At 53.0% G+C, this 27,181-nt stretch overlaps 3 protein-coding genes across 6 annotated transcripts in view; 1 reads left to right on the top strand and 2 right to left on the bottom strand.

The window, feature by feature from the left end:
• The window catches only part of VKORC1 (vitamin K epoxide reductase complex subunit 1), a 502,856-nt gene that overhangs the window by 419,358 nt on the left and 56,317 nt on the right, over positions 1–27,181 (bottom strand). The gene's annotated exons all lie outside the window — the stretch shown is intronic.
• Positions 1,097–9,156, top strand: SLC5A2 (solute carrier family 5 member 2). Of its 3 annotated transcripts, XM_050773476.1 has the most exons (14): positions 1,097–1,267; positions 3,016–3,087; positions 3,163–3,267; positions 4,072–4,236; positions 4,514–4,619; positions 5,665–5,745; positions 5,875–6,104; positions 6,385–6,520; positions 6,736–6,843; positions 6,975–7,125; positions 7,234–7,402; positions 7,478–7,693; positions 8,493–8,619; positions 8,698–9,156. In XM_050773476.1, exons 1-14 carry the CDS (start codon positions 1,121–1,123, stop codon positions 8,922–8,924), a joined length of 2,040 nt encoding a protein of 679 aa, XP_050629433.1. In that variant the 5' UTR covers positions 1,097–1,120; the 3' UTR covers positions 8,925–9,156. The 3 variants fall into 3 exon arrangements, with proteins under 3 accessions (XP_050629433.1, XP_050629434.1, XP_050629432.1); XM_050773475.1 differs by having other exon boundaries at positions 1,106–1,267; positions 8,493–9,156; XM_050773477.1 differs by lacking the exon at positions 6,736–6,843 and having other exon boundaries at positions 1,099–1,267; positions 8,493–9,156.
• Positions 7,854–27,118, bottom strand: RUSF1 (RUS family member 1). 2 transcript variants are annotated; one of them, XM_050773507.1, is made up of 13 exons: positions 26,779–27,118; positions 26,471–26,585; positions 19,032–19,077; positions 17,865–17,897; positions 17,674–17,779; positions 15,238–15,339; positions 12,263–12,333; positions 12,000–12,184; positions 11,864–11,921; positions 11,363–11,433; positions 10,577–10,720; positions 10,389–10,466; positions 7,854–9,321 (listed from the first exon to the last, which is right to left on the bottom strand). In XM_050773507.1, the coding sequence occupies exons 1-13, from the start codon at positions 27,076–27,078 to the stop codon at positions 9,224–9,226; spliced, it is 1,407 nt and encodes a 468-aa protein (XP_050629464.1). In that variant the 5' UTR covers positions 27,079–27,118; the 3' UTR covers positions 7,854–9,223. The 2 variants fall into 2 exon arrangements, with proteins under 2 accessions (XP_050629464.1, XP_050629465.1); XM_050773508.1 differs by having other exon boundaries at positions 12,000–12,178; positions 26,779–27,110.

The following is a 27,181-nucleotide window of genomic DNA, read 5'->3' as shown; positions in this document are numbered from 1 at the left end:
ACTGTGAACCCCGCCTCCCAGGTTCACACCATTCTCCTGTCTCAGCCTCCCGAGTAGCTGGGACTGCAGGCGCCCACCACCACATCAGGCTAATTTTTTTTTTGTATTTTTAGTAGAGACAGGGTTTCACCCTGTTAGCCAGGATGGTCTCAATCGCCTGACCTTGTGATCCACCTGCCTCGGCCTCCCAAAGTGCTGGGATTACAGGCGTGAGCCACCACGCCCGGCCTATTTATTTATTTTTTAAGGGACGAGGTCTCACTCTGCTGCCCAGGCTGGTTTCAAACTCCTGAGCTCAAGTGATCCTCCCGCTGCAGCCTCCCAAAATGCTAGCATTACAGGCATGAGTCCCCACACCCAACCAATCCTGCTCTTGAGGAGGCTCTAGTTTGTTGGGAAGACAGACCTGGACCCAGGCAAGGGCCACACAGTGTGCTCAGAACTGCGTCAGAAATGTCAGAGAAGTCTTTCTTCAAGAGGCGACATAGGCTGGGTACTGAAAGCTGAATAGGAGTTGGCCATTTGGGAGACAGGGAACCGCTCTAAACAGAAGACACAGTTTGTGCAAGGATTTGGTGGGGATAAAAATATCTGGGCAAAAAAAGCAAAAAGCAAAAATCTGGGCTGGGTAGGTTAAGGGAGTGGGAAAGGATTTCTGATTTCCTCTAGATTTGGTTTGGAGAAGCAGGGGGAAGGATGAGCGGGAATTGGGGCACGGCTGGGGTTGGAAATCAGGATGAAGAGCTGGTACTAAGAGCTATGGAGGGTTCCTGAGGAGGGTGAGTGGCCCTGTCAGACTGGGGTTTGAAAATGATTTCTCTGGATTAGTTAAATCCAGGGGTGCTCGCTTAGCTAAGAAGGAAGAAATGCATTTTTAGGGAGTAAAAGAGGTGATTTTGAGCCTGGGGCACAGGGGAGAGGGCGGAGGCTAAGGCCCAGGAAGGAGTGCTCTTGAACTTGGAAGGGCCCAGCTCCCCAGGACCAGCCTTCAGCCTTGATATGACCTGATTCAGCTAAACAAAGCTGGGGAGCGGGAACAAGACCTGGGGGACTTGTCGGCTCAGTGCCCCTGAGGTAACCATTAATCCTTCCCTGGGGGAATCCAGGGGCTGGTCCCTGGATGGGACAGATCCTGGGGAGAATGGAGGAGCACACAGAGGCAGGCTCGGCACCAGAGCTGGGGGCCCAGAGGGCCCTGATCGACAATCCTGCTGACATTCTAGTCATTGCTGCATATTTCCTGCTGGTCATTGGTGTTGGCTTGTGGGTAAGAAGTTGGGGGTGGGGTGCTGCTGGGGGCTGCTGGCTTCGGGGCCTGGGAGAAAAGTCTCAGGGGGCCAAGGGTGGGAGAATGATGCTTGGATCTTTGAAGGAGAAACCTAGGCCTGGGGGCAAACAGGTCTTTGGAGGGCCTCAGGAAGGCCCAGCCAACATTCCTTCCTTGTCTTCCCACCTTGGGAGTGTGCTAGCTGAAGGGGTCCATGGATTTTCATCAGGGTCGACATTCTAAATGGGGTATCATTCTCCTGGCCACATTATGGCTGACCAGCAGAAAATATCCAAGGCCCCCAGGAAGGTCAAGCCAAATCTATGCACGATAAATCCTGGGGAGCTGGGACGGGACTAGCGGCTCATACCTGTAATCCCAGCACTTTGGGAGGCCAAGGCAGGGGGATCACTGAGGCCAGGAGTTTGAGACCACACTGGCCAACGTGGTGAAACCACCTCTCTGTTTTATTTTAAAAATTTATTTATTATTTATTTATTTATTTATTTATTTATTTATTTATTTATTTTTTTGAGACAGAGTCTCCCTCTGTCGCCCAGGCTGGAGTGCAGTGGCCGGATCTCAGCTCACTGCAAGCTCCGCCTCCCGGGTTCAGGCCATTCTCCTGCCTCAGCCTCCCGAGTAGCTGGGACTACAGGCGCCCGCCACCTCACCCGGCTGGTTTTTTTTTAATTTTTTTATTTTTTAGTAGAGACGGGGTTTCACTGTGTTAGCCAGGATGGTCTCGATCTCCTGACCTCGTGATCCGCCCGTCTCGGCCTCCCAAAGTGCTGGGATTACAGGCTTGAGCCACCGCGCCCGGCCAAAAAATTTATTTAAAAATTATTGATTTTTAAATAGAGAGGGGTCTCACTCTGTTGCCCAGGCTGGTCTCGAACTCTTAGGCTCAAGCAATCCTCCTGCCTCTGCCTCCCAAAGTGCTGAGATTACAGGTGTGAGCCACTGTGCCTGGATGAAACCTTGTTTCTTAAAAAAAAAAGGAAAAAAAAAAAAAAAAAGAAAGGGAAAATTAGCCAGGCATGCTGGTGTGTGTGCCTGTAGTCACAACTACTCGGAGGCCAAGGTGGGAAGATTGCTTGAGCCCACGAGCTCAAGGCTGCAGTGAGCTATGATCATGTCACTGCACTCCAGCCTAGGAGACAGAGCAAGACCTTATCTCTAAAAACAGATGTGGGGCTGGGCACGATGGTTCATGCCTGTAATCTCAGTACTTTGGGAGGCCAAGGCAGGTGAATTGCTTGAAGCCAGGAGTTCAAGACCAGCCTGGCCAACTTGGTGAAACTCTGTCTCCACTAAAATATATAAAAATAAATAAATAAATAAATAAATGCAAATAGCTGGGTGTAGTGGCACGTGTCTATAATCCCAGCTACTTCGGAGGCTGAGGCATGAGAATTGCTTGAACTTGGGAGGTAGAGATTGCAGTGAGCTGAAATCATGCCCCTGCACTCCAGCCTGGGCAACAAGAGCAAGATTCTGTCTCAAAAAATGAAGGAAAAGAAAAGGAAGAAAAAGAAAAAATATGTGAAAAGACTTGGGGAATTGGACACTGGGATTAGAGCCTGGGTTGCCCTGAGTGGGAGGAGTTGGGGGTGGCAGTGCAAATGATCGGGGAAACTAGCGTCGTTAATCTTCAGCCAGAAACAAGGCTGAGGAATGTGTTGAGGACGCTAATGAAGTCCAAGGCTGTGCCCCAAACCCAGGTCTCCCCCGCCTCTGTCTCCCAGTCCATGTGCAGAACCAACAGAGGCACTGTGGGCGGCTACTTCCTGGCAGGACGCAGCATGATGTGGTGGCCGGTGAGACGGGCTGGACTGGGAACGGGAGGGGGCCTGGAGAAGCAGCCCTGCTCACTCCCTCCTCTGGCCACCCAGGTTGGGGCCTCTCTCTTCGCCAGCAACATCGGCAGTGGCCACTTTGTGGGCCTGGCAGGGACTGGCGCTGCAAGTGGCTTGGCTGTGGCTGGATTCGAATGGAATGTGAGGCCCTTTTTTTCCAATAACCCCACCCCCACTGAGAACATCTGGAAGGGTCACACCTTGGGCAAACTCTGGGAAAGGGGGAATGAGACTGGCAGTGGGACTTTCCAACTGCGGGGTGAGGTTGGGCTGGGAGTGGAGGTCACACATCCAGCCAGGAAGCAGAGGGGTGCAGGGGTGACCACTGTCGGTCCTGCTCTTGACTTGCCATGTGAGCCAGCCTGCACCAGCCACTGCCTCTAGGAGCTTCCATTTATTCCTCTCTGAGTAGGGTGAGCAGCCTCAAAGCCAGGGAAGCACCTGCTCAGATGTGCTCTGAAGCTGTGGTCTGTGAGGAACTTGGGGCCAAGTTAAAGCCTTTTGTAGAAGTGAGGAGCAGATACAAAGCTCTGGGACTGAGGCTCCCGTTGGAGGGGAGATCAGGCTTTGAGCTCAGGGCTTCCTGGAGGAAGAGGCCACTGAGCTGAGCCTTGAGGGACACAAGGTTTGGGTGGCTTTGGCTCGGGTCAGTCTGAGGGGTCTATTATGGGGTTCATATCTAGATGAACATAGGGACAACATTGGGAGAAACGGGCCAGGAGTGATAACCTGGGTAGACAAGGAGGGCTCCAGTTAAGAACCCAGGAGGGTGTCAGCTCTGTTCCTTGGTGCCCGGGGCCTCGGGGCCATCGCCTGCAGTTGTCCTCTGGGCCCCAGATGTGGCCCTTTCCAGGGTCACTTGCTTGGAGTAGCACCTTCACAAAGAGGTCAGATCCTCAGGGATGAGGGCAAAGCCACCCTCAGCAGCAGTACTGCCCCCGGCAGGCGCTCTTCGTGGTGCTGCTACTGGGCTGGCTCTTTGCACCCGTGTACCTGACAGCAGGGGTCATCACGATGCCACAGTACCTGCGCAAGCGCTTCGGCGGCCGCCGCATCCGCCTCTACCTGTCTGTGCTCTCCCTTTTCCTGTATATCTTCACCAAGATCTCGGTGAGCGCGTGTGGCGGATGGGATGGGGCCCTAGAAGGGCGGAGTCATGAGTGGGGTCTCTAGAGAACTCTGGAGGGCATGGGACCTAGGAGAAACCACTGTGAGGGTTATGATGATGGAGGCAGAACCTGCAAGGAGTGTCTCCAGGGCACTAGCCACAGTGCTGGGACCTGGAAAAATGGAGGGAAGCTTTGAAGCTAGTAGGGCATGGTCTGGGCAGGAGGTGGGCCAGGGACACTGCCCTGGGTCCTGACCTGGCACTTGCTCCTCCCCAAAGGTGGACATGTTCTCCGGAGCTGTATTCATCCAGCAGGCTCTGGGCTGGAACATCTATGCCTCCGTCATCGCGCTTCTGGGCATCACCATGATTTACACGGTGACAGGTGCCAGCAGGGGCTTAGGAAAAAGAGTGGGCCTGGGACACTGCTGCCAGCTGTGGCCAGGGTTTAGGGAGTTGCCAGAGGAAAGCAAGCTGGAGAGGTTTGGAAGTGTGGTGTGGTCCAAGCAGGAGAAGGGACTAAATATTTGGAGAGCAAAGGCTTCCTCTCTTTCCACTGTCTCTTGGATTTTGACCGGAAGTTCAGAGAGAGAAAACCATGCTGGGCTTGAGTGAGGACTGCGAGAAAAGGAAGATTTAGCAGCTCTTGCCTGCCTTGAACACCTGGGAGAGTGCACCTGACGAGTCTCCAAGACCTCTAGACAAACCCAGTATGGTTCAGAGGGACCTGGGGTGGGGTCTGAGGTCAGATGTGGACCAGAGTAGGCAGGGCTTGGTGCCAAGGCCCACTTGAGGGGCCCCACCTTGAGAAGGAACAGAACTGAGTATTGGATCTTAGAGAATCACCCTCTCCTATGATGACAGAAAAAACTGGGGGTGGCTGGGAGCAGTGGCTTACGCCTGTAATCCCAACACTTTGGGAAGCCGAGGCGGGCAGATCACGAGGTCAAGAGTTCGAGACCAGCCTGGTCAACATGGTGAAACCCCATCTCTACTAAAGATACAAAAAATTAGCTGGAGGTGGTGGCACGCGCCTGTAATCCCAGCTACTCCGGAGGCTGAGGCAGGAGAATTGCTTGAGCTGGGGAGGTGGAGGTTGCAGTGAGCTGAAATTCACCATGGCTCTCCAGCCTGGGCGACAGGGCAAGACTCCATCTCAAAAACAAAAACAAACAAAACTGGGGCCTAGAGGGCATTGCTAGTGGGGGTCCTGCAAGTGTGGCCTGGCCCTAAAACTCAGCCACACTCTGCCCGCCAAGCCCTGCTTGTTGGTGCCTGCGTGCATGAGCCCCGAGAATGGGCCATCGTTTTGAAATTTATTCTCCAGGAAGGGGAACTCTCTTAAATTCCCGCAAAGACGCCTTATTGATAAGACCAGCCTGTCTGTGACATAAACAGCTGGGCTGTCCCCTGACCCCGGCCTGTTGCAGGAGGGCTGGCCGCGCTGATGTACACGGACACGGTACAGACCTTCGTCATCCTGGGGGGCTCCTGCATCCTCATGGGTTACGGTAGGAGCTCGCCTACCAGGGAGGGGCGCGAAGGGCGTGGTCGCGGAGCTCTCGGCCTGCGCGCGGGGCCGTCGCGCCTCTCCGGTCTGAGGATCCTAAGAAGGGTCCTCTGACGGCCTTACCCGGCAGCCTTCCACGAGGTGGGCGGGTATTCGGGTCTCTTCGACAAATACCTGAGAGCAGCAACTTCGCTGACGGTGTCCGAGGATCCAGCCGTGGGAAACATCTCCAGCTCCTGCTATCGACCCCGGCCCGACTCCTACCACCTGCTCCGGCACCCCGTGACCGGGGATCTGCCGTGGCCCGCGCTGCTCCTGGGACTCACGATCGTCTCGGGATGGTACTGGTGCAGCGACCAGGTGCGGAGACAGGGCTGCGCCTGCAGTGAGGCCGGGGCGGAGCCGAGACGGGTGGAGCCTGAGTCCCTCCCCGCCTTTCCCACAACTGTCTAAGGCGCAGTCTGAGAGGCGGGAACCCCTCCAGGGTGGTGCTAAGCCAGACAGAAGGCTCCATCTGCTCCGAGCGTGCAGCTGAACTTGGGGCACTCACCAGCCAGAGGCGGGGCACATATTAGAGCCGGGGCGCGGGGCGGGGCCAAGGAGAGGCCCGCACGTGGGCAGCTGAACGCCCCTCCCGTAGGTCATTGTGCAGCGCTGCCTGGCCGGGAAGAGCCTGACCCACATCAAGGCGGGCTGCATCCTGTGCGGGTACCTGAAGCTGACGCCCATGTTCCTCATGGTCATGCCAGGAATGATCAGCCGCATTCTGTACCCGGGTAACGTCCGCGTCCCCGCCCCGCCCCTTTCCTGTGCCAGCGACCGGGCACCCGTCTCCCAGTTTAGCCACCCTCCTAAGACTCGGGAGTTTGGGCGCGGAGTCCCGCCTCCCTCCGGGGATCGCACGCCTCCTCTGCTAGGATTCCCAGTCCCCACCTCCTGGGATTCCCAGACCAGGCCCCGTCCTAGCCGCGCGGTGGCCTTTCTCTGGCAGACGAGGTGGCGTGCGTGGTGCCTGAGGTGTGCAGGCGCGTGTGCGGCACGGAGGTGGGCTGCTCCAACATTGCCTACCCGCGGCTCGTCGTGAAGCTCATGCCCAACGGTGAGGGCGGTCCCGGGCCACAGGCGCAAGCTCGCTGCGGAGCCCGCTGCTGGGAGGGGTCGTTCTTCGCGCAGCTGCAGCCGCCCTGGACCCCCAGTGGCCCCAGCCTCACGGCTGCCCTCGGCCCGCAGGTCTGCGCGGACTCATGCTGGCGGTCATGCTGGCCGCGCTCATGTCCTCGCTGGCCTCCATCTTCAACAGCAGCAGCACACTCTTCACCATGGACATCTACACGCGCCTGCGGCCCAGCGCCGGCGACCGCGAGCTGCTGCTGGTGGGACGGTGCGGCCTGGGCTCCCCTCCTCCCTAACGGATCAGCCCGGGGCGGGGGCTTGCGCACGCGCAGGGGAGTCCAGGGTCCGGGGTTCGATCCGACGGCCTCCGCCGCAGGCTCTGGGTGGTGTTCATCGTGGTAGTGTCGGTGGCCTGGCTTCCCGTGGTGCAGGCGGCGCAGGGCGGGCAGCTCTTCGATTACATCCAGGCCGTCTCCAGCTACCTGGCACCGCCTGTGTCCGCCGTCTTCGTGCTGGCCCTCTTCGTGCCGCGCGTTAATGAGCAGGTGAGCGGCATGCGCGCATGGCGACGGCGGACTGGGTTTGCACATCCTGAGCAGGCTGACCTGTTTCCTTCGCAGGGCGCCTTCTGGGGACTCATCGGGGGCCTCCTGATGGGCCTGGCACGCCTGATTCCCGAGTTCTCCTTCGGCTCGGGCAGCTGTGTGCAGCCCTCAGCGTGCCCAGCTTTCCTCTGCGGCGTGCACTACCTTTACTTCGCCATCGTGCTGTTCCTCTGCTCCGGCCTCCTCACCCTCCTGGTCTCGCTGTGCACCGCGCCCATCCCCCGCAAGCACGTGAGTGGCCGGGTGCCTCAAACAAGCACTGTGCGACACAGCAACCACTTACACCTGCCCTCTGCTTCCTGGAGTGCACAGTGGGGAGGACCTGAATTTCTAGACTGAGGGTTGGGAGCGGGCTGGGGGTCCAGCCGCAGTTGCAATTGCAGAGCAAGCATTTTTATTTAAATACATTTATTTGAACCGGCCTGGGGGAGGCTTGATGTTGATGGGTTGGTGATTAAAGCCTCCCAGAGCCAATCCTTGGCATGGCCTTTGGGACTCAAAACACAGGATCTGACTGGTGGGGCACAATACCATCTTGAACGCCCACAAAAAGGTTTGGTTTTGTTGCTGAAGGGCAGGTGGCTCCAGGCAGGGCTGATGGTGGCAGGGTGGGGTGAGGGCAGGACAAGAGATCCGGGTGTGGAAGGATGACAGGGAGTGTGGAAGGATGACAGGGATTCCGCAGCAGCAGGGGGGAAGGGTGGGAGCACACAGGCACAGAACACTGTGAGCAGGACTGCCAGGCCAGGGTCGCAAGCGCTACCATCTGGGTGTAGACTGGGGACCTGAGCTGATGAAGCTGGGGGAGCAGGGCCAACGGCTGTCAACACAAGCTCAGGGGCTCGGGGTTTACCCCAAGAGCACAGGGCAGCCATGTAGGATGGAGTTGGCATGAGTTGAGCCTGGGCTGGCTGTGTGGTCTCAACAGAGGTGGGTAGGGCAGGCAGTGACGAGCTGGTGTGCAAGAGACTTCAGGGTCAGGCATGGGGGGACAGAACTCCCACCTAGTCCGTGCTCCCACCCTCCCCAGCTCCACCGCCTGGTCTTCAGTCTCCGGCACAGCAAAGAAGAACGGGAGGACCTGGATGCTGATGAGCAGGAAGGCTCCTCACTCCCTGTACAGAATGGGTGCCCAGAGCGTGCCATGGAGATGGATGGTAGGGCACCATGCCGGCAGGTGGGGCTGGGGGAGCTGAGTTCCCGCAAACTAACTGCAGGGCCTCAATTTCCCCCAGAGCCCCAAGCCCCGGCACCAAGCTTCTTCCGCCAGTGCCTGCTCTGGTTTTGTGGAATGAGCAGGGGTGGGGTGGGCAGTCCTCCGCCCCTTACCCAGGAGGAGGCAGTGGCAGCAACCAGGCGGCTGGAGGACATCAGTGAGGACCCGAGCTGGGCCCGTGTGGTCAACCTCAATGCCCTGCTCATGATGGCGGTGGCTGTGTTCCTCTGGGGCTTCTATGCCTAAGACCAACTGTGTTGGATACCATAAGCCACAGCCTCACAGGAAGTGGTGGGGAGGAGCCTGCGGTGCTCCCCAGGAAAGGGGAAGGGGCAGTGGGGTGAGAAGGTCCTGGCTCTCCTTCTCCCAGCCTTCCTCTGCCTGGGGCCCACTGCATCTGATTGGCAGTCACTTCCCATGAGGGCCTGGCCCACCCGCTGCAGTTGCCCTAAGGAGAAATAAAGCCGCCTTTCCCCTGTCCTGCTGTGGCCAAAGTGTCCTTGCTCCAGGTCCCTGTCCTGGGCTTGGGCCTCTGTCTGGGCCGCTCACAAGACCTTCTTTTCGGGAGACAGAAGCCATGTAGCCCTCCACTCGTCCACCTCTAGCTGGTGCTTCTCGGTCTTCCAGCCAGCATCCTGCAGTCCTGGGGAGAGATCATGGGTGCTGCCGGGAATGCTGGGGACAAGGGTAAGGAGAGGCACAGGCTGGGTGCAGGCTTTGTGCACTACTGGGGCTCCCACTGCCTCTGCTGGGTGAGTCTGGCATAAAATGAGGCTGAAACCACACCTGGCTGCAGGAAGAATTCATTGAAATGGCACGCAGAAGAGCGCTGGGATGGAACAGGCACCAGACAAAACGTCCTCATCAGTCAATGTGAGGGCCTCCCCACTCCATCCTCCCATTTCCTACATGCCAACGGGGATTACACAGACTGTCCACGCTGATACCACCTCAGAGACCATTCTAAGCTCTCCATCCTATAGACAGGGAAACTGAGTGCTAAACTTAGGATTGCAGGGAGAACCCATCTTTTTTTTTTGAGATGGGGGTCTCTGTCACCCAGGCTGGAGTACAGTGGCACAATCTGGGCTCACTGCAACCTCTGCCTCCTAGGCTCAAGTGATCCTCCCATTTCAGCCTCCTGACAGTCCCACAGGTGTGCATCACCACGCGCAGCTAATTTTTAAAATATTTTTGGTAGAGACAGGGTTTCACCATGTTGCCCAGGCTGGCCTTGAACTCCTGAGCTCAAGTATCTGCTTGCTTTGGCCTCCCAAAGTGCTGGAATTACAGGTGTGAGCCACTGTGCCCAGCAGTCTTTTTTTTTTTTTTTTTTTTTTTGAGAGAGAGAGGGTCTTGCTCTGTCACCCAGGCTGGTACAATCATGGCTCACGGTAGCCTCGACCTCTCCCAGGTCAGGTGATCCTCCCACCTCAGCCTCCTGAGTAGCTGCAACCACAAGTGCAGAATCACACCTAATTTTTGTATTTTTTTGTGGAGACAAGTTTTCACCATGTTGCCCAGGCAGGGTGTCAAGCAATCTGCCCACCTAGGCCTCCCACGGCGCTAGAATTATAGGTGTGAGACTCTGCATCAGGACCAAGAACCCAAGTCTTTCACCTTTCAGATGGAAGGGTGGGAGTGGGGGAAGGTGGGGCCCCCAGGGACAAGGCTTCAGGGACCAAGCAGCCATGAGCTGAGGTATGTTACCTTTCAAGAACTTTGGGAACAGCATGTCCAACACTTGGTGTGTCTCCTTGACGATGACCCAGCTCTCTTTCTTAGGACCTGGGTGCGGGGGTGCAGAACCAGAAGCTCTGTATCCTCCAGCAGGACAGAGTCTGTCCCCTCTCCTCCCCGCCCTGAGGCATCAGCAGTCTAGATTGTGAGGCACTTACCTGCCCGCACCTGGTTCCTCAGCTCCTCCAGCTCTGCTGGAAGGGGTCCGTCTCCCTGCAGGGCCCCAAGCATCAGCCCATGTGTGGCGGCCCTTAGGACGGTCTTGGGGCCTGCCTTCTGGTTCAGAACTACCTGTACCCGGTCTGGAGGGACCAAGAGACAGACTGGTATTAGGGAATGGAAACCTCCCAAACCCCCTCGATCCCATCACCCTGCTTCCCCTGTCTGCCCCGAGACCTACTGGCCTGGCATGGAAGGCCAGCACCTCACCCTTTCCTTTCCAATTCATCTGTTGCTCCCCAATGTTTGGGCCAAACTGACCAGTTTCCAAATACAACTTCATAGCAGCTCACTGGGCTGGGTCTATTTTGCATTTCTTTAATGGCTGGTGAGAATAAGCGGCTTTTCACACTCACCAGCAGACCAGCACACTCAAGGACTTGTTTACCCAAGAGGTAACCCAGGACGGGAGAGAAGGGTGGTTTTCCCAGCGACAGCAAAGGTCACAGCCTTACTAAGAGTGCTGCAATATATAAGATGCTTTGCAGTCACATTATCTGATCCTCATAAAAACACCGCAGGGAGTAAGGCGGTACCGTTAGCTCCGTTTTACACAGGGGTGAAGTGAACTTCATTGGGGCATTGCAGCTGTAATTTGAATGGTCTAGAGCAACCCCCAGAACACGCAGCCTCCAAACTGCCCAGAGCTGGGGGCCCTGGATTGGAGGAATGAGAGGCTGACCCGGGAGGGTGCATCGTAGGCTGGGGGAACTAGGCACACTCACTTCGTGACTGGTCCCAGCAGAGGAGGTAGGGTTCTTGGTGCCCCTCAACCAGCTGTTGCAGCTCAAAGACACTGTGGGGGAGAGGAGAGTGCAGTGGGGGTGGAGGACAGCAAAGGCAGGCATGCCCAACCAGCCACTGAACAGCCACCCACGGTGAACCGAAATGATCCAGGCTTCACTCAGGGCCCCTCGCTTCCTCTCTCCCTCAGCCATTACCCACACACCCAAATCTATCCTTTCTTCCTATATCCAGTCATCCAAACTCCCCATCTGCCCATTCTTCCTTCACCCATCAAACACATCCCTTCCATCTACTTCATGTTATACACCCTTTCCTCCCTCACACACCCACACTGCCCCCATGTCTGTTCAGCAGCAATGAAGAACCCAGGACAGAGAGGTGGGGCCTTGCCAGGGAGGCCAGTGTGTAACTGGAGTGAGGGGTGTGTGCGGGGAGTGTGGGTGGCAGCGGTGATGAGTGGGAGATGCCAGGCCACTCACCTGGAGACCAAGCGGTGTAGGGGGACTCCCAGGGATAGAGACGGAGCTGGCCAGAAACCTGTGGGAAGCTGGGGTCAGGACGCCTAGGCAGTGGGAGAGGCTGAGACACAGGACCCGAGACAAGGGGCAGAGTCACCTGTCCACAGCGGCTCCATGCGATTGGCTGCAGTGGGGTCGAGTACCTCTCCCCTCTGAAGGTAGTGCTTCAGGACCAGCCGGAGCCGGCCTTCGTTCAAGGTCTCCATGACCAGGGATCGGACCGCGCGGTAGTTGGCATAGATGTGGAGGGCAGTGAGAAAGAAGAAACATCCAAGGCTGAAGCTGGGGTGAGAGAGTGAGGTAGCCGAGACGGGCAGAGGCCCAGCTGGGGCTCTCCTGCCCACCCTGCTGGCCGCTTACCCAGGGCAACCTGACACCAGAGGGAGCATCAGGAGGCTGACCAAGAGCCCTGCCAGGTTCACCAGCGTCTCCTGGAAAACGGCAGAGGGAGTAGGAGTTGGAGGGTGCCCCTCCAGGCCACTGAGTACCCTTGAGTGCCTTTCCCCATCCTCCCTGCTCCACAACCTCCCAGGGCTCCCTACTGCAATGGGAGTAAATTTTTAGTTTTTGGTGGGTAAACTATCATTTAAAAGATGCCAGCTCGAGGTGGCTCACACCTGTAGTACCAGCACTTTGGGAGGTTGAGGTGGGCAGATCACTTGAGTCCAGGAGCTTGAGACCAGCCTGGGCAACATAGTGGGACCCTATCTCTACAAAAAAATTAAAAATTTGGTGGGGCATAGTGGCTTATGCCTGTAATCCAAGCAATTTGGGAGGCCGAGGTGGGCAGATTCCCTGAGCTCAGGAGTTCAAGACCGGCCTGGGCAACATGGTGAGACCATGTCTCTACTAAAAATACAAAAAATTATCCGGGTATGGGGGTGTGTGCCTGTAGTCCCAGCTACTCAGGAGGCTGAACTGTTTGAGCCTGGCAGGTGGAGGTTGCAGTGAGCTAAGATCACGCCACTTCACTCCAGCCTGGGCAACAGAGAAAGACTCTATCTCCAAAAAAGAAAAAAAAATTAAGCCATGATTACAACACTGTACTCCAGCCTGGGAGACACAGTGATACCCTGTCTAAATACATATATGTGTATCAGTTGCTTCTTTGCCAGGTAGGTGCCCTTGGAATACCCATGAACATGTCGTCTTTGTCTTCCAAGTCACCAGAATAGACCCACACTCAGGCACTTACTAATGTGTTTTTTTTTTTTTTTTTTTTTTTTTTTTTTTTTAAAGAAATAGGGTCTCGCTCTGTCACCCAGGCTGGAGTGCAGTGGTACAATCATAACTCATGGCCACCTCAAACTCCTGAGCTCAAGTGATCCTACCACCACGCCTCCACTGATTATTACTGCATTTTTTGGTAAAGATGAGTCTTGCTATATTGCCCAGGCTGATCTCGAACTCTTGGGCTCAAGCGATCCCCACCTCAGCTTCCCAAAGTGCTGGGGTAACAGGCATGAGCTGGAATAACTTTTATTTACTGATTTTAAGTTGACTGCTCCCCTCCCGCCAAGCTCCTTTGGTATGCAGTAACTGGCAGATAAATTTGCAAAGGGGTCAAGGAACCACCCTGGAAGAAAAGGAACAAGACCCACACCTCTTCCCTTGTGTATCAATGTTATAAGAACACTCTGATGGCTGGATTGAGATCACCCTAGGGGACCCCAGGCTACCTGCCCCCAACTCATCATGAGAGTGGAGTCTGGATTAGTGCCCCTGACAACTGGGCTCCCAGGTAGAGCTGGTCCTGGCATAGAGAGGACCTGAGACTGGAGAGCTCTTCTCACCCAGCCCCCTCCCCGGGAAAGGCGTATGCTGTGGGAATAAAGGCTGTGGGTGTGGCAGGAAACTGGGGATCAGGAACCTTGGAAGCTAAGGAGCAGAGGGACCTCCTCTCTCCCAGGTGGGAAGAGTCATTTCCAGTGGCCACATCCAGTGACAGCAAAGCTGCATCGGCAGAAAGCTGGGGTCTGCTGCGGGACTGACACATTCCCAGGTTGGTCCTGGATACGTTCCCGACTCTGTGGACTGAGGAAGCCCTGGGGCCTTGGGAAAAATGGCTTGGGCTTAGGGTGAGGGCTGAGGGCCAGTGAGAGAACAGGCGAGGGACAGCAGGCATGGAGCCGGGAGTCGTGCGGTGAGGGGCCTGTGCTGTGCTTCCTTCTTGCTCCTTAACAGCCTGTGGACTTAGGTTCGGAACAGCCAATGGGTGGAATGAGCCTGAGCATCCTGAGAGAAGGACTTCCCCAGGGGTCCCCAGGGAGATGGGACCTCTTCATGCTTTATTTCCTCATCTCTACTAAGGCAACCATGAGCATTTGCTGCACATGCCCACTGTGAGAATTTAAACAGTTCCCAGAAATGAAATACTTGGCACATGGTTAGTGCTTAATAAATATTAGCTTGGGTTAAGATTATTGAGCCAAACAGTGGAAGAGAAGGCCAGAAAGTAGGAATGCATCGAACAGCAGTTTCTAAATTGCTTCAGTGTCAAAGAAAACCATCTCACACTTCTGGGACTTCCCTGGGCCTTAATTTCCTTGTCTGTAAACCAGGGCTAAGTAGTACCTACCTCGCAAGGTTGGTGTGAGAGTTTGTTTTTGAGACAGGGTCTTGCTCTGTCACCCGGGCTGGAGTACACTGGGGTGATCATAGCTCACTGCAGCCTCCACCTCCTGGGCTCGAGGCTGGGACTACAGGTGTGCACCACCACACCTGGTTAGTGTTTCTTTTATATATTTTGTAGAGATGGGGTCTCGCTGGGTTGCCCAGGCTGGTTTCAAACTCCTGGCCTCAAGTGATCCTCCCACCTCGGCCTCCCAAAGTGCTAGGATGACAGGCAAGAGAGTTAAGCCCTCAGCACGGGGTTTGTGGAGGTTTAATCCATGCAGAGTTCAGCCTTAGGGGTGTCCCTACTCCAACTCTAGGCTCCCTGGGACGGGTAGGGGGGCTGGGCCAGCAGGCCTGCTAAACTGCTGAGTGGAGGCCCCAGCCAGTGACCCAGCAAACCCACGTGCTGGGTGCCTCTGACTTGCCAACTGCCTTGACATGTGGGGCCTCATGTGATCAGAACATCCAGCTTGCAAGGTGGGGTCTGGAGAGGGCAAGGCTGAGGGCTTGCTCTCAGCCACCCAGGTGGTGGGCAGGGCCTAAGATCAGCTCAGACTTGCTGCCACCAGAGCCCAAACCCTACTCCTGCTTGGGTATCTTGAGTCAGCAGGGAGCACCCACACTTCTTCCTGTGTATTCCTGGGCCCTCCAGGGCACTCAGGGGCTTCTCCCCACGTCCCCTCCCCACCCCACGCCCTCCCTCCAGCTCTGGCGCTCACCTGGCTGCTGTCCTTGGCTGACACGTCAGCCATGTTGTTCCTCCGAGCCTGGTGCACCGTCAGGGCAGCCCGAGTGGCCCCACCAGCAACACTCACGATACACTGGGTGGGGAGGGGAAGAGAGAAGGTTGGTGGAGACACGTGTCCTGGTAACACAGGCACTCAGACCAGCTGGAGAAAACCTGGCCCTGACCAAACTCTGAATGCTGTCCTTGGTATCTACTTCTCACCTTCATGACCCCTAGGCTCAACTTCCCTGTCCTGTTCTAGGAAACTGGAGTCCCACCTGCCACTACCACCTTGGGGACTGGCCTCACAGAAACTTAATTTCCTTCTCCAAGGTGGAGGCCCAAAGACCATTCTCATCCCAGAACTCCCAGCCCTCCAGCTCCTGCTTTGGCCACACCCTCCCCATTGCTGGCAGGAGGCTCAGGTTGGTTTCCAGCTTCATGCTTACATCTGCCTCCTGTAACTCCTCTACTCTCCTCCTGCCCCAGTGAAAGCTGTCGAAACCTACACTGATGGCCCTGACCTCCTAGGGCGCCCAGATCTCTCCCTCTGAGATTGCAGGATAAAGCTCATCAAGGAGGGTCACTAGTCACCCACAATCATCCTGAGTTCATCAAAGCTCTTTTATTACTATTTTAATTTATCCTTAGTTTTTGAATACAGAGTCTCCCTGGGTTGCCCAGGTGGGCCTGGAACTCCTGGGCTCAAGAGATCTTCCCATGCCAGCCTCCCAAAGTGCTGGGATTACAGGCGTGAGTCACCACCCCTGGCTGAGGGCTCTTTTAGAGGCCAGACATAGACTTAGGTGCTGTGATACAAGTCAGACCCAGGCCCTGCCCTCATGGAGCGTATAGATCAACAGATAATAAATAAACAAGTTAATATGCAGACAGAGGAAACAGTCTGTTCCAAGGCCAGAGGAACGAGGGACAAAGTGAGGGCAGAGTGGCTGACAGGGACCTGACCGCGCAGAGCCTGGCAAGCCTGGTGAAGGTCTTTCTCTAAGAGCAATGGGGCAGCAGAGTGACTTGATCACTTTCCTTTTTGAAAGGATCACTAGGCTGCTCTGAGAGGGGAGCGGCAGGGAGTCTACCCGGGAAGCAACAGTGCTCTCTCAGCAGTGAGAGGTGGTGACAGGGAGACGGAGGAGAGAATGGATTGGAGATTTTGAGAAGGGAAAAATAATAGAACTGAAGGTTCAGCTGAAGGTGACAGGTAAGGGGAAGGGGGAAGAGGAGGAGGTGGTGGCAGTGGTGGTGGCGGTAGCATGGATGACAGCCAAACTGGCTTCTCTTGGTGCAGCTGGACATGGAGGTTGTGGAGGGGGGAACTCTAGGGAGGGGTCTTCAGAGGGAAGCTCATGGCCCTGTTCCATTCCCTTGTTGGACAGATGAAGAGACTGAGGCCCCAAAGGCAGAGTTTGAAGCAAAAGCCAGAGGGCACAACCCTCGGTCCACAGCTATAGCCATGCTTTTCTCTGGGTTTTCCTACCCTGTTTAGGGGTGCTCATAGCATTTAGGCCTGCACCAGGGAAGCTAAATGTCCTCCACCATAAGGAACCGTTGTAACCCAAATGCCAGTGCTTATGGAGAAACATGGCCCTAATGTGATTTTAAGTTGACAGACGGGCCTTGGAATGGGTCTTCCATTTTTTTGAGTTTCTCCTCTGGGCCAGGTACTTAACTCTGACAAGATATGCTCTTTGCTGAACCACGCCAGGCCTCAGTGTCCTCATTTGGATGAGACCAACCTGTAAAGGTTATGCGGGCAACAGCCTGGCGTGGAGGAAGAGTGTACCTGCACCCCACATGTCTCCCAGCTCACGGTGTGGTCTGTGCTCCATCTCCATCTTGCCTCCGGACCTTAAGCTGTGCTGTTTCTTTTGCCCAGAACACCCGCCCTGCACCTTAAACTCCATCTTCAGGACCCAGGCTCGGGGGAGCTCTTCCTACACTCCCTGACCAGGCTGGAATCCCCGCCTCACTCTCTTGCAGGCCCCTGCATTTCTCATTTGGAATACCTGTACCTATAATTCCACAAACACTGAAGCAATTATGTGTGGTTTCTTTCCAAAGCCAGGGGGCCACATTCTGTGCCAAACATGCAGCAGGCACTCCATAAATACTGTACTGAAAGAACGAAATGGAAGTCAAGGAAGCTGGTCCCAAATGTTGACGTTGGACAACCCCCTTCCACTTCTCAGCTCGGAGCTCCCTCCCCAGTCCTGTGGCTCTAGACATTGCCTTACACTTTCTGGGGCACTAGACGCTGTCTGGCTGGAGGAGGGTCAGAAAGGATGGTTGGGTTTGAGTAGAAACACCTGAACTTTCTTACTCTTCTCGAAGTGGCTTGAACACAGAGCCCAGGTAAACTCACACACTACCAAGGCAGGTGTCTTGGGCAGATGGGTGCCCCACAGGTGGCTACCTTGGCCAGGTTGCTGGTGGAGACGGTCATAGTGAAACAGATTGGGTATACAGGAGCCATAATCTCAAGGAACATGGCTACATCATTGAGGATGTCCGCAAAAAGCCTGGGGAGGGATCAGAGGTTAGAGGTCAGAGGCAGGAGACTTTCATAATGGAAGACTCTCCTCCCTTATCCCCGCTCCTCCTCACCTCCACTGCTTGGCGTTGCAGTCCAGTTTGCTCCTGTTGGGGAGGACAGGTTGTTGTAATGTGGATTTAAGGAGAAACATCCTATGGGCAGTGTGGGGAGTCCTGGACCACAGTAAAGTCTGAAGAGCTCAGGAAAATCCACCCCCCCAGACATCTGTCCCCACACTCGGTCACTGCTACCTAAAATGCCACCATTAGCTGGGAGGATCTTTAGTGACTGACTGATTGCCCAGTGTCTCCCGCTTATGAACTCATGATTTACCAAGGAAAACCCTGATTGTCTTGTGGCTGCTCCCCAACCTCTGTCCGTCCTTAGAGGGAGGCTCTTCCTGGGTTCCTCTGCCTCTCCCCGTTCTTCTTGCTTTAGAGTGAGGGTAGCCAGCGAGTGTATTTTGGACTAGTAAACATCACATTGAGTGTGTAACCCTGCATGTTACAGACAGCTAGCCCTGATAGGGGATATGATTTCCCTGGATCACACGAACAGTGGGGGAAAAGGCTAAGAGAGCCGGGCTCCGACATCCAGGCCTAGGGTACTTCTGTTACATAACACCGTGGATGACTACCTCACCTGCCCTTTTCGTCAGACAGTGACTCCCTGCCCTGTGCACAAACACTTGGAAACAACTTCTCTAGGGTCAGGAGGATACTGCAGCCCCAGCTCAGCTCAGGATTTGCAGCATTAGGCCCAAGTCTCAGTGTGAGATCTCCTGGAGGGAATGGGAACATTCTTGGGAGGGGTATCAGACACACATAAGGAGATCCTGAATACACGGCCTGGTTGAGGGTTCTGCCCAGTGAACTGCCCAATACCATGGAAAGCACAGGCTTCAGGTTCAAATCCCATCTCGCTAGTTATAAACTGTATGGTCTGGGCAAGTAACTTCCCTCATCCACATTTATGAAATGTACATATCCAACCCCATCCTACAGAGTTGCTGTAAGGATTAGAGACAACATACAGAGGCTCGGGGGGCACCGTTATAGCTGTTAATGGTGGCTAGTGTTTACTGAGCCCTATTATGTACGATGCCACGGGCATTAAGCACTTTGCATAGACCATCTCATGGAACCCTTACAATCAAAATTAATGGCAATACTACTACTATCATTACTACCCCCACTAGGAAGAGTTGCCAGAGTTGCTGGCCGGGAAGACCAACTCACCCTTTCCACCAGGCAAAGACGATGCGGCCCAGCATGCCGGTTGAATCTGGGGAGAGAAGGCACGGGTAAGGAGCAAGGAAGAGGTGTGGGAGCTGTGGGGCCTGGCAGACCCTGGCACTGAATTGGCCAGTTCACCCTGAGTCACTGCCCTTGGGAACTCAATCTGGTACTAGAAGTTGCGGACAGTCATAGCTGCATGACGGGGTCAGAAGTGCCTACACATAGCAGTTCCTCAATATGTCCCCTAGGAGACACGGACAAGAAACGTTCTTTGCAGAATTGTTCACAACAGCAAAAAACCTGGGAATAATGCAAATGTTGACTGACAGAATACATACATTCTAGTATATTCACCCAGAGGCATTCATTCATAGATGAACACTACTATTAAACTCTTGCATGAAAATAACTCATGAAGACCACATACAGCACAGTTTGTAAAGCTCTAAACTTAAAACTAAACAACATAGCACTTAGGAATATTTACCTATTTGGTAAAACTATTCAAAAAAGCAGGAAATCTTGAGTGGAAATTCAAAGGTTATTGCTAACCTATTCTAGCTGTTAGGCTGGGCAGGTGGCTCAAAGATGGTTATTATGGGATAAATAAATAAAAGGATTTGGGCCGGGTATGGTGGCTCAGGCCTACAATCCCAGCACTTTGGGATTACAGGGGGTTTGGGCCCAGGGATCGCTTGAGGCCAGGAGTTCAAGACCAGCCTGGGCAACACAGCAAGACCCCATCTCTACAAAAAGTGGGAAAGAAATTAGCCAGGCATGGTGGCATGCCTGTAGACCCAGCTACTTGGGAGGCCGAGGTGGAAGGATGGCTTGAACTCAGGATATCAATGCTGCAGTGAGCTATGATCACGTCACTGCACTCCAGCCTGGGTGACAGAGCAAGACCCAGTCTCAGGAAAAAAAAAAAAAAAAAGATTTGAACTGCAGCTGGGGTTGCACGGCAGAGGAACAGGCCTCCTTAGGCTGGGCAGAGTAAGAGAAGTCTCTGGAATCAGTGGGACCTTCGTTTGCACAACCAATGCTTTCTGGCTACCTAACTCTCTCTGCCAAGTACTTCATGACCACAGTGACCGAGATGATTCCACCATCAAAATCCAGCCAAAGAGCAGACAGCAATCAGTATAGAAAACACTGATTTAGACCAGGGATCAGTAAACTGTTACTACTCCCTGGTTTTGGAAATAAAGTATTACTGGAATGCAGCCATGCCCATTTGTTTACAGATTGTCTATGGCCGGTTTTGCAAGACAATGGCAGAACTGAGTTACTGCAACTAAGATTATAAAGTCTGCAAAGCCTTAAGATCTGGCCCTTTACAGAAAAAATTTGTCAATTTGGACCATCCATTATACAGAGAGTAGCACCCATTAAGCCTGGCAGGAATATTTTAGAATGAGACACCTGGGAGAGACTCATACAGTGGACATGGGAGAGGACAGATACCATGGGGAGAGGATTTGGACTTGTCTGAGCTTGAGGGCACTGACCCTGAGGTGGGGATGTAGGAGAAAGGACACTACGTTATGGGAACGAGGGCTGGGAGCTTCCACATAACATAAATGCGATGACCTGGGCCAGCCCTCCCATTCTCCACTGAGAGGAGATGCATTCTCCCCTTTCCAGAGCCTTCTTGGGCACTGAGTCACGCTTGCCCACCCTGGACTTGAGGGAAATCAGTAAGCGCTCCGGTGCACACCTGAAATACCTGTGCCTTTTCATCTTCACAATGATCCTGAGACCTTGGGAGGGATCCTTCCCTTTCACTGAGACTCCCATTAGATTGATGAATAAAATTGGGGCATTTTACAAGAAAATATGGATTTCCAGCTTCTCTGGAAGAACCTGAAGACATGGCCACACTGGGGCTGCCCTCTCTCACGGCCACCATCAGCTGGGGCTACCTCACTGAACGAGAGCATGGGTCCAAGCTACTGCCATCTGGTCTGCTTTGTTTCTCCATTTCTGTCCTGTCTGACCCTGGAAGTAATATGCAACAAGGTGGTTTTACAGGCCTCCCATCACTCACTTTAACCTCTTCCCTTCAAGTACATTATATTCTTGGCAAAGTCATCATTGTGCCATTCAAGATTCTGGTGCTGGATCAACTTAGTGACTGTGAACATGGCAGGATTACTTTTACCTGTTGAGAAGGAGTCCAGTGGGGCAGACTCTATTTTTCTTTTTTTTGAGATGGAGTCTCGCCCTGTCGCCCAGGCTGGAGTGCAGTAGTGTGATCTTGGCTCACTGCAACCTCCATCTCCTGGGTTCAAGATCTTCTCCTCCCTCTGCCTCCTGTGTAGCTGGGATTACAGGCATGCGCTACCACACCTGGCTAATTTTTGTATTTTTAGTAGAGACGAGGTTTTACCATGTTGGCCAGGCCAGTCTCAAACTCCTGACCTCAGGTGATCTGCCTGCCTCGGCCTCCCAAAGTGTTTGGATTATAGGCATGAACCACTATGCCCAACCCAGACTCTATTTTTCTTCCCTTTGGCTACACACGTGTATCCACTCAGGTGTATGTCCTCCTTGGGTCACCTGACAGAAAGGGAGCCTATGCTACCTTTCCATAGATCATCAGAGGCATTTACAGGACAAATGATATATATACTCCCTATCATCTGGTCAATACTGTCCACTAGAATAGAAAACTTAACTCCCATTTGCTTTTTTTCCCTCCTCATTTACAATTAGCCAAGTTGTAAGATCTAGAAACATCTGAGTCCTAGTAAGGAATGACCACAATTGTACTTCGCTCCACTTGAAAATCTTAGCTGGCAAAACAGTGTGGTAGTTAAGAGTGGAACACAGGAGTAAGTCTGCCTGGGTCAAAATCATGGCCCTGAGTGACCCTGGATAAGTTACATAACCACACAAAAAAATTTGTCTGTTTTTCCATCTAAAAAATGAATAATGGTAGCTAACTAATATGGCTGCTGCAGAGATACATATAATGGTACAAAATGTGTGGCTTAAGGTAGGTTGCCAAAATATTAGCAACAAGTTTTATTACTACTGCTACTCATGACAATTTAGCATCATGTTCCACTGAGAGACATGTAATTGAAAATGATCACATCAAAAAATTCCAAGTAATTTTCTCATATGAAGCTCTGCACAGAAATTTCCCATGTCTGATGAAAATGAGCTTGTAAAATCCTGAGAACTTCTTTTACTATTGATAACAAGCCTTGTTTATTTATTTATTTTTTAGATGGAGTTTCACTCTTGTTGCCCAGGCTGGAGTGCAATGACACGATCTCGGCTCACCACAACCTCCTCCTCCCAGGTTCAAGCGATTCTCCCACCTCAGCCTCCTGAGCAGCTGAGATTACAGGCTTGCACCACTACGCCCAGATAATTTTGTATTTTTAGTAGAGACGGGGTTTCTCCATGTTGGTCAGGCTGGTCTCGAACTCCCGACCTCAGGTGATCCGCCTGCCTCGGCCTCCCAAAGTGCTGGGATCATAGGCATGAGCTACCGCACCCAGCCAATAACAAGAAGCCTTTAAAGTAGATTTTTCATCCTTTTTCTTTGAGACAGAGTCTCAGCCTGTCGTCCAGGCTGGACTACAGGTGCCTACCACCATGCCAGGCCAATTTTTGTGTTTTTTGTTAGAGATGGGGTTAAACCATGTGGGCCGGGGTGGTGTCCAACTCCTGACCTCAAGCGATCCACCTGCCTTGGCCTCCTAAAGTACTGGGATTATAGGCGTGAGCCACCACACCTGGCCCCCCTTTTTTTTTCGTATCTTAAAATGATTTTAATTTTTATTAATAACTTGTCTGAGTTAAAGGTTGAGCGTTCCTTTTTTGTTTCAGACAGGATACTGCTCTGTTGCTCAGGCTAGAGTGCAGTGGCACTATCTCGGTTCAGTGCAACCTCCACCTCCTGGGTTCAAGTGATTTTCCTGCCTCTGCTTCCCCAGTAGCTGGAACTACAGGCATGTGCCACCATGCCTGGCTAATCTTTGTATTTTTAGTACAGATGGGGTTTTACCATATTGGTTAGGTTGGTCTTGAGCTCCTGACCTCAACTGATCTGCCCACCTTGGCCCCCCAATCCCAAAGTGCTGGGATTACAGGGATGAGCCACCATGCCTGGCCAAGGTTAAGCATTCCTAATCAAAAAAACCTAAAATCGGAAATGCTCCAAAATCCACAGCTTTTGGGAGTGCAGACACGATGCCAACAGTAGAAACAGCCAATGGTGAAACAGCACAAACTGTTCTTGTAGGGAAAAGAGAGATCAGACTGTTACTGTGTCTGTGTAGAAAAGGAAGACATAAGAAACTTCATTTTGATCTGTACTAAGAAAATTGTTTTGCCTTGAGATGCTGTTAATCTGTAACTTTAGCCCCAATCCTGTGCTCACAGAAATGTGCTGTATGCAATCAAGGTTTAAGGGATCTAGGGCTGTGCAGGATGTGCCTTGTTAACAATATGTTTACAGGCAGTATGCTTGGTAAAAGTCATCACCATTCTCCATTCTCGATTAACCAGGGGCACAATGTACTGTGGAAAGCTGCAGGGACCTCTGCCCAAGAAAGCCTGGATATTGTCCAAGGTTTCCCCTACTGAGACAGTCTGAGATGTGGCCTCGTAGGAAGGGAAAGACCTGACTGTCCCCCAGCCCAACACCCTGTAAAGGGTCTGTGCTGAGGAGGATTAGTAAAAGAGGAAGGCCTCTTGCTGCTGAGGTAAGAGGAAGGCCTCCGTCTCCTGCATGTCCCTGGGGACAGAATGTCTCGGTGTAAAACCCGATTGTACATTCGTTCTATTCTGAGATAGGAGAAAACTGCCCTGTGGCTGGAGGCAAGATATGCTGGCGGCAATGCTGCTCTGCTACTCTTTGTTACACTGAGATGTTTGGGTGGAGACAAGCATAAATCTGGCCTACGTGCACATCTGGGCACAGTACCTTCCCTTGAACTTATTTGTGACAGATCCCTTTGCTCACATGTTTTCCTGCTGACCCTGTCCCCACTATCAGCCTGTTCTCCTGCCGCATTCCCCTTGCTGAGATAGTGAAAATAGTAATCAATAAATACTGAGGGAACTCAGAGACCAGTGCCAGTGCCGGTCCTCTGCATGCTAAGTGCCGGTCCCCTGGGTCCACTGTTCTTTCTCTATACTTTGTCTCTGAGTCTTATTTCTTTTCTCAGTCTCTCGTCCTGACAAGAAATACCCACAGGTGTGGAGGGGCTGGCCCCCTTCAGTTCTGAATCAAGGCAATCGTGGTAACAGTGACAATGAAGAGGACGTTGTTAACACTGCAGAAAAAGTGCCTATAGACAGTATGGTGAGGATGTGGGAGGGGATTATTGAGGCACTAGAGCAGCATACATTCATAATAGAATCCAAGAGAGACTTCTAAGATAGAAACCACAGTTAATTAGGCAAATGACTCTGGAGGAAACATTTTAAAAAGCCACCCAGCAGAACACTTCCTCATCCCTAGAAGACCTGCTTCCTGTCCTTCAACCGCTTCTGTTTCTTCTCACCTTAAAAAAATAAAATATGGTGTCCAGTAACCTTTTCATCAAAACAGCTGAAGACTGACAGCCTGCCGTTTTTGTTGCTGCTGCTGTGGTTCAGAAGCTGATACAGGTGTTCTGGTGACCTGCTGTGCTGCTTAGTTACCCTGACCACACAATTTCTCACTGTATTAGTGGTGTATCACGTTTTATACTGTTAAGTACTTATGTGTGAATAGGTATAAGAAAATGACTGCTTCTTGATAGCACATACATTCAGAGTCAGGAATGATGGGGACGTCAACCAACCAGATTGTCCACATGTGTGCCTGAGACAGTGACATCTTTGCTTTCTGATGGATCAATGAACACAAACTTTGTTTCAATCATACTATTGAAAATATTGTATAAAACTGCCTTTAAGGTATGTGTATAAAGTATATATGAAACATAAACGAATTTCATGTTTAGACTTGAGTCTCATCCCCAACAAATCTCATTATGTACATGAAAATATTCCAAAATCCAAAAAAAAAATCCTGAAATCCAAAACACTTCTGGTTGCAAGCATTTTGGATAAGGGATATTCAGTCTGTACAGGCAACACGTTGGTAATATCACATGAAAACAGCAACTACTGACCCAAGCTCCAAATGCATTCCACAAATACCGCCAATAAGCCGGGTGCAGTGGCTCACGCCTATAATCCCAGCACTTTGGGAAGTTGAGGTGAATGGATCACCCAAGGTCAGGAGTTCGAGACCAGCCTGGCCAACGTGGTGAAACTCTGTACTAAAAATACAAAAAATTAGCGGGGCAGGGTGGCACATGCCTGTAATCCCAGCTACTTGCCAGGCTGAGGCAGAATCGCTTGAACCTGGGAGGCAGAGGCTGCAGTGAGCTGAGATTGTGCCACTGTACTTCTGCATTCCAGACAGTGAGACTACGAGTCTAAAAAAAAAAAAAAAATAGAGATGGGGGTCTCCCTGTGTTGGCCCTGCTTCCTCGGCCTCCCAAAGCGCCAGGATTAAAAGCGCTGTGAGCCACCGCACCCGGCCCAGTTTTCTCAGTCTTAATGGTAAAGGTGTAAACAAGAGGCACCTGTTTCTCAAAAAAAAATCCAGAGAGGCTCACAAGGGATGTGGCCAGACCGATTCTACTAACGGAATGAGCTTTCCCTTAGAGCTGATGTATCAGGTTGGTGCAAACGTAACTGCGGGTTTCCCATTACCTTTAATGGCAACGACAACAAAGAAATCCCACAATTACTTTTGCACCAGCCTAATATCCCCTGGGAGCAGTAGTGAAAGACAAAGGACAGTGGCAAAAGCCATGGGGCCTCCTCCTGTAGAACATGTAACAATTTCCCTTTTCTGTTCTATTTCCCTCTCTGGGTGGCATGGTACCAAACTGTATCTTTTTTTTCTTTCCTTAAACAATTTTTTAAAAGCTGTACACACTCAGCAGATAGTCACTCTATTATTTACAGCATCACCTGGTATCCCAGAGCATACACAATACCTTCCATTCTTTCCAGGCTCTCCTCACTTCTACTCAGGACCAATCAAATATTTTTTTTTTGGAGCTCACCAATTTCCCCTATCCTGGGCAGCGGGCAGTTTTATTCAATCAATTGCATTCTCATGCAATCTTCCACAAAGAGAATAGGGATAAAGGCGACGGGACGGGATTTGGGATCCAGATGATTTAGACTCAGAAGTCTGTGTGGGGAATGGAGTGCGGCTGCCAAGCTGGTGAGTGGTATGAGGGTCTTCCAGATGTCAGCAGTAAGACTCGGTTACAAAGCACCGCTCTAATCAATGGGGAGACCTGCCTGAATTCTACCTAATGGGGCACGAGTCCATACATATATACACATAAGAGCCCAGCGAAGGCAGGGCTGAGAGCAGCAATACGTGAGGCTCCGGGGGTGCAGCTCACCTTTCACGAGCCAGGTGGCCGTGGCAGCTGAAACAGTGGCTTTTGCGTTCCCCACCCCTATGCCCAGCAAGACTGCCTGGGTGGCCAGGGAGCCGGAGAGGCTGGAAGCAAAGGCCTGGAGAAGAAAACAAGTAGGGTGAGAAGCGGGCGCAGGAGCGTGGCGGTCTAAGTGCCGTCATCTGTTCTTGTTCTTGTTGTACGGGGCATGTCGGATCCCGCCCGCTCGGCTCCGGGCCTCAGTCACCCGTCCATAACTGGGGAGGGAGGGGTGGCCTGCACTGTCCCCTGCCCCAGACGACCGAGCTGACCTGCACAGAATCCCACAGTTGGTAGGGCAAATAGTCCGGGCTGACGCTATCAGGGAAGCCCTGCGGCAGGAACACGGCCTGGAGTCCGGAGAGGGGTGGTGAGGCGGCCCTGGGAGCCCCCACTTCGCCCGCATCTCGTCCTTCGGGTTTGACCGTGAAGGCCCTGGAGAGCCCCCACCAGCGCCAGCCCCCGACCTCCCACTGCAGGCTCCCGTCCGCGGCGGCGCGGCAGCCCCGTGCCTCCCCGGACCCGAACTGCTCGGAACACAGTTGGGTCTCTAGGCCCACGTCGTCAGCCATGCCGAGCTTCTGGCTCCCAGTCCCTCCCCTGCCGCACGGTGGACGTGGCAGGTGGCACTTCCGGCTGGGCTACGGCGGCTGCGGAGGGACATCATTCACGAAC

Source organism: Macaca thibetana, chromosome 20, assembly GCF_024542745.1.
Source record: "Macaca thibetana thibetana isolate TM-01 chromosome 20, ASM2454274v1, whole genome shotgun sequence".
NCBI lineage: Eukaryota > Metazoa > Chordata > Mammalia > Primates > Cercopithecidae > Macaca > Macaca thibetana.
This window is presented reverse-complemented; position numbering and strand designations above follow the sequence as displayed.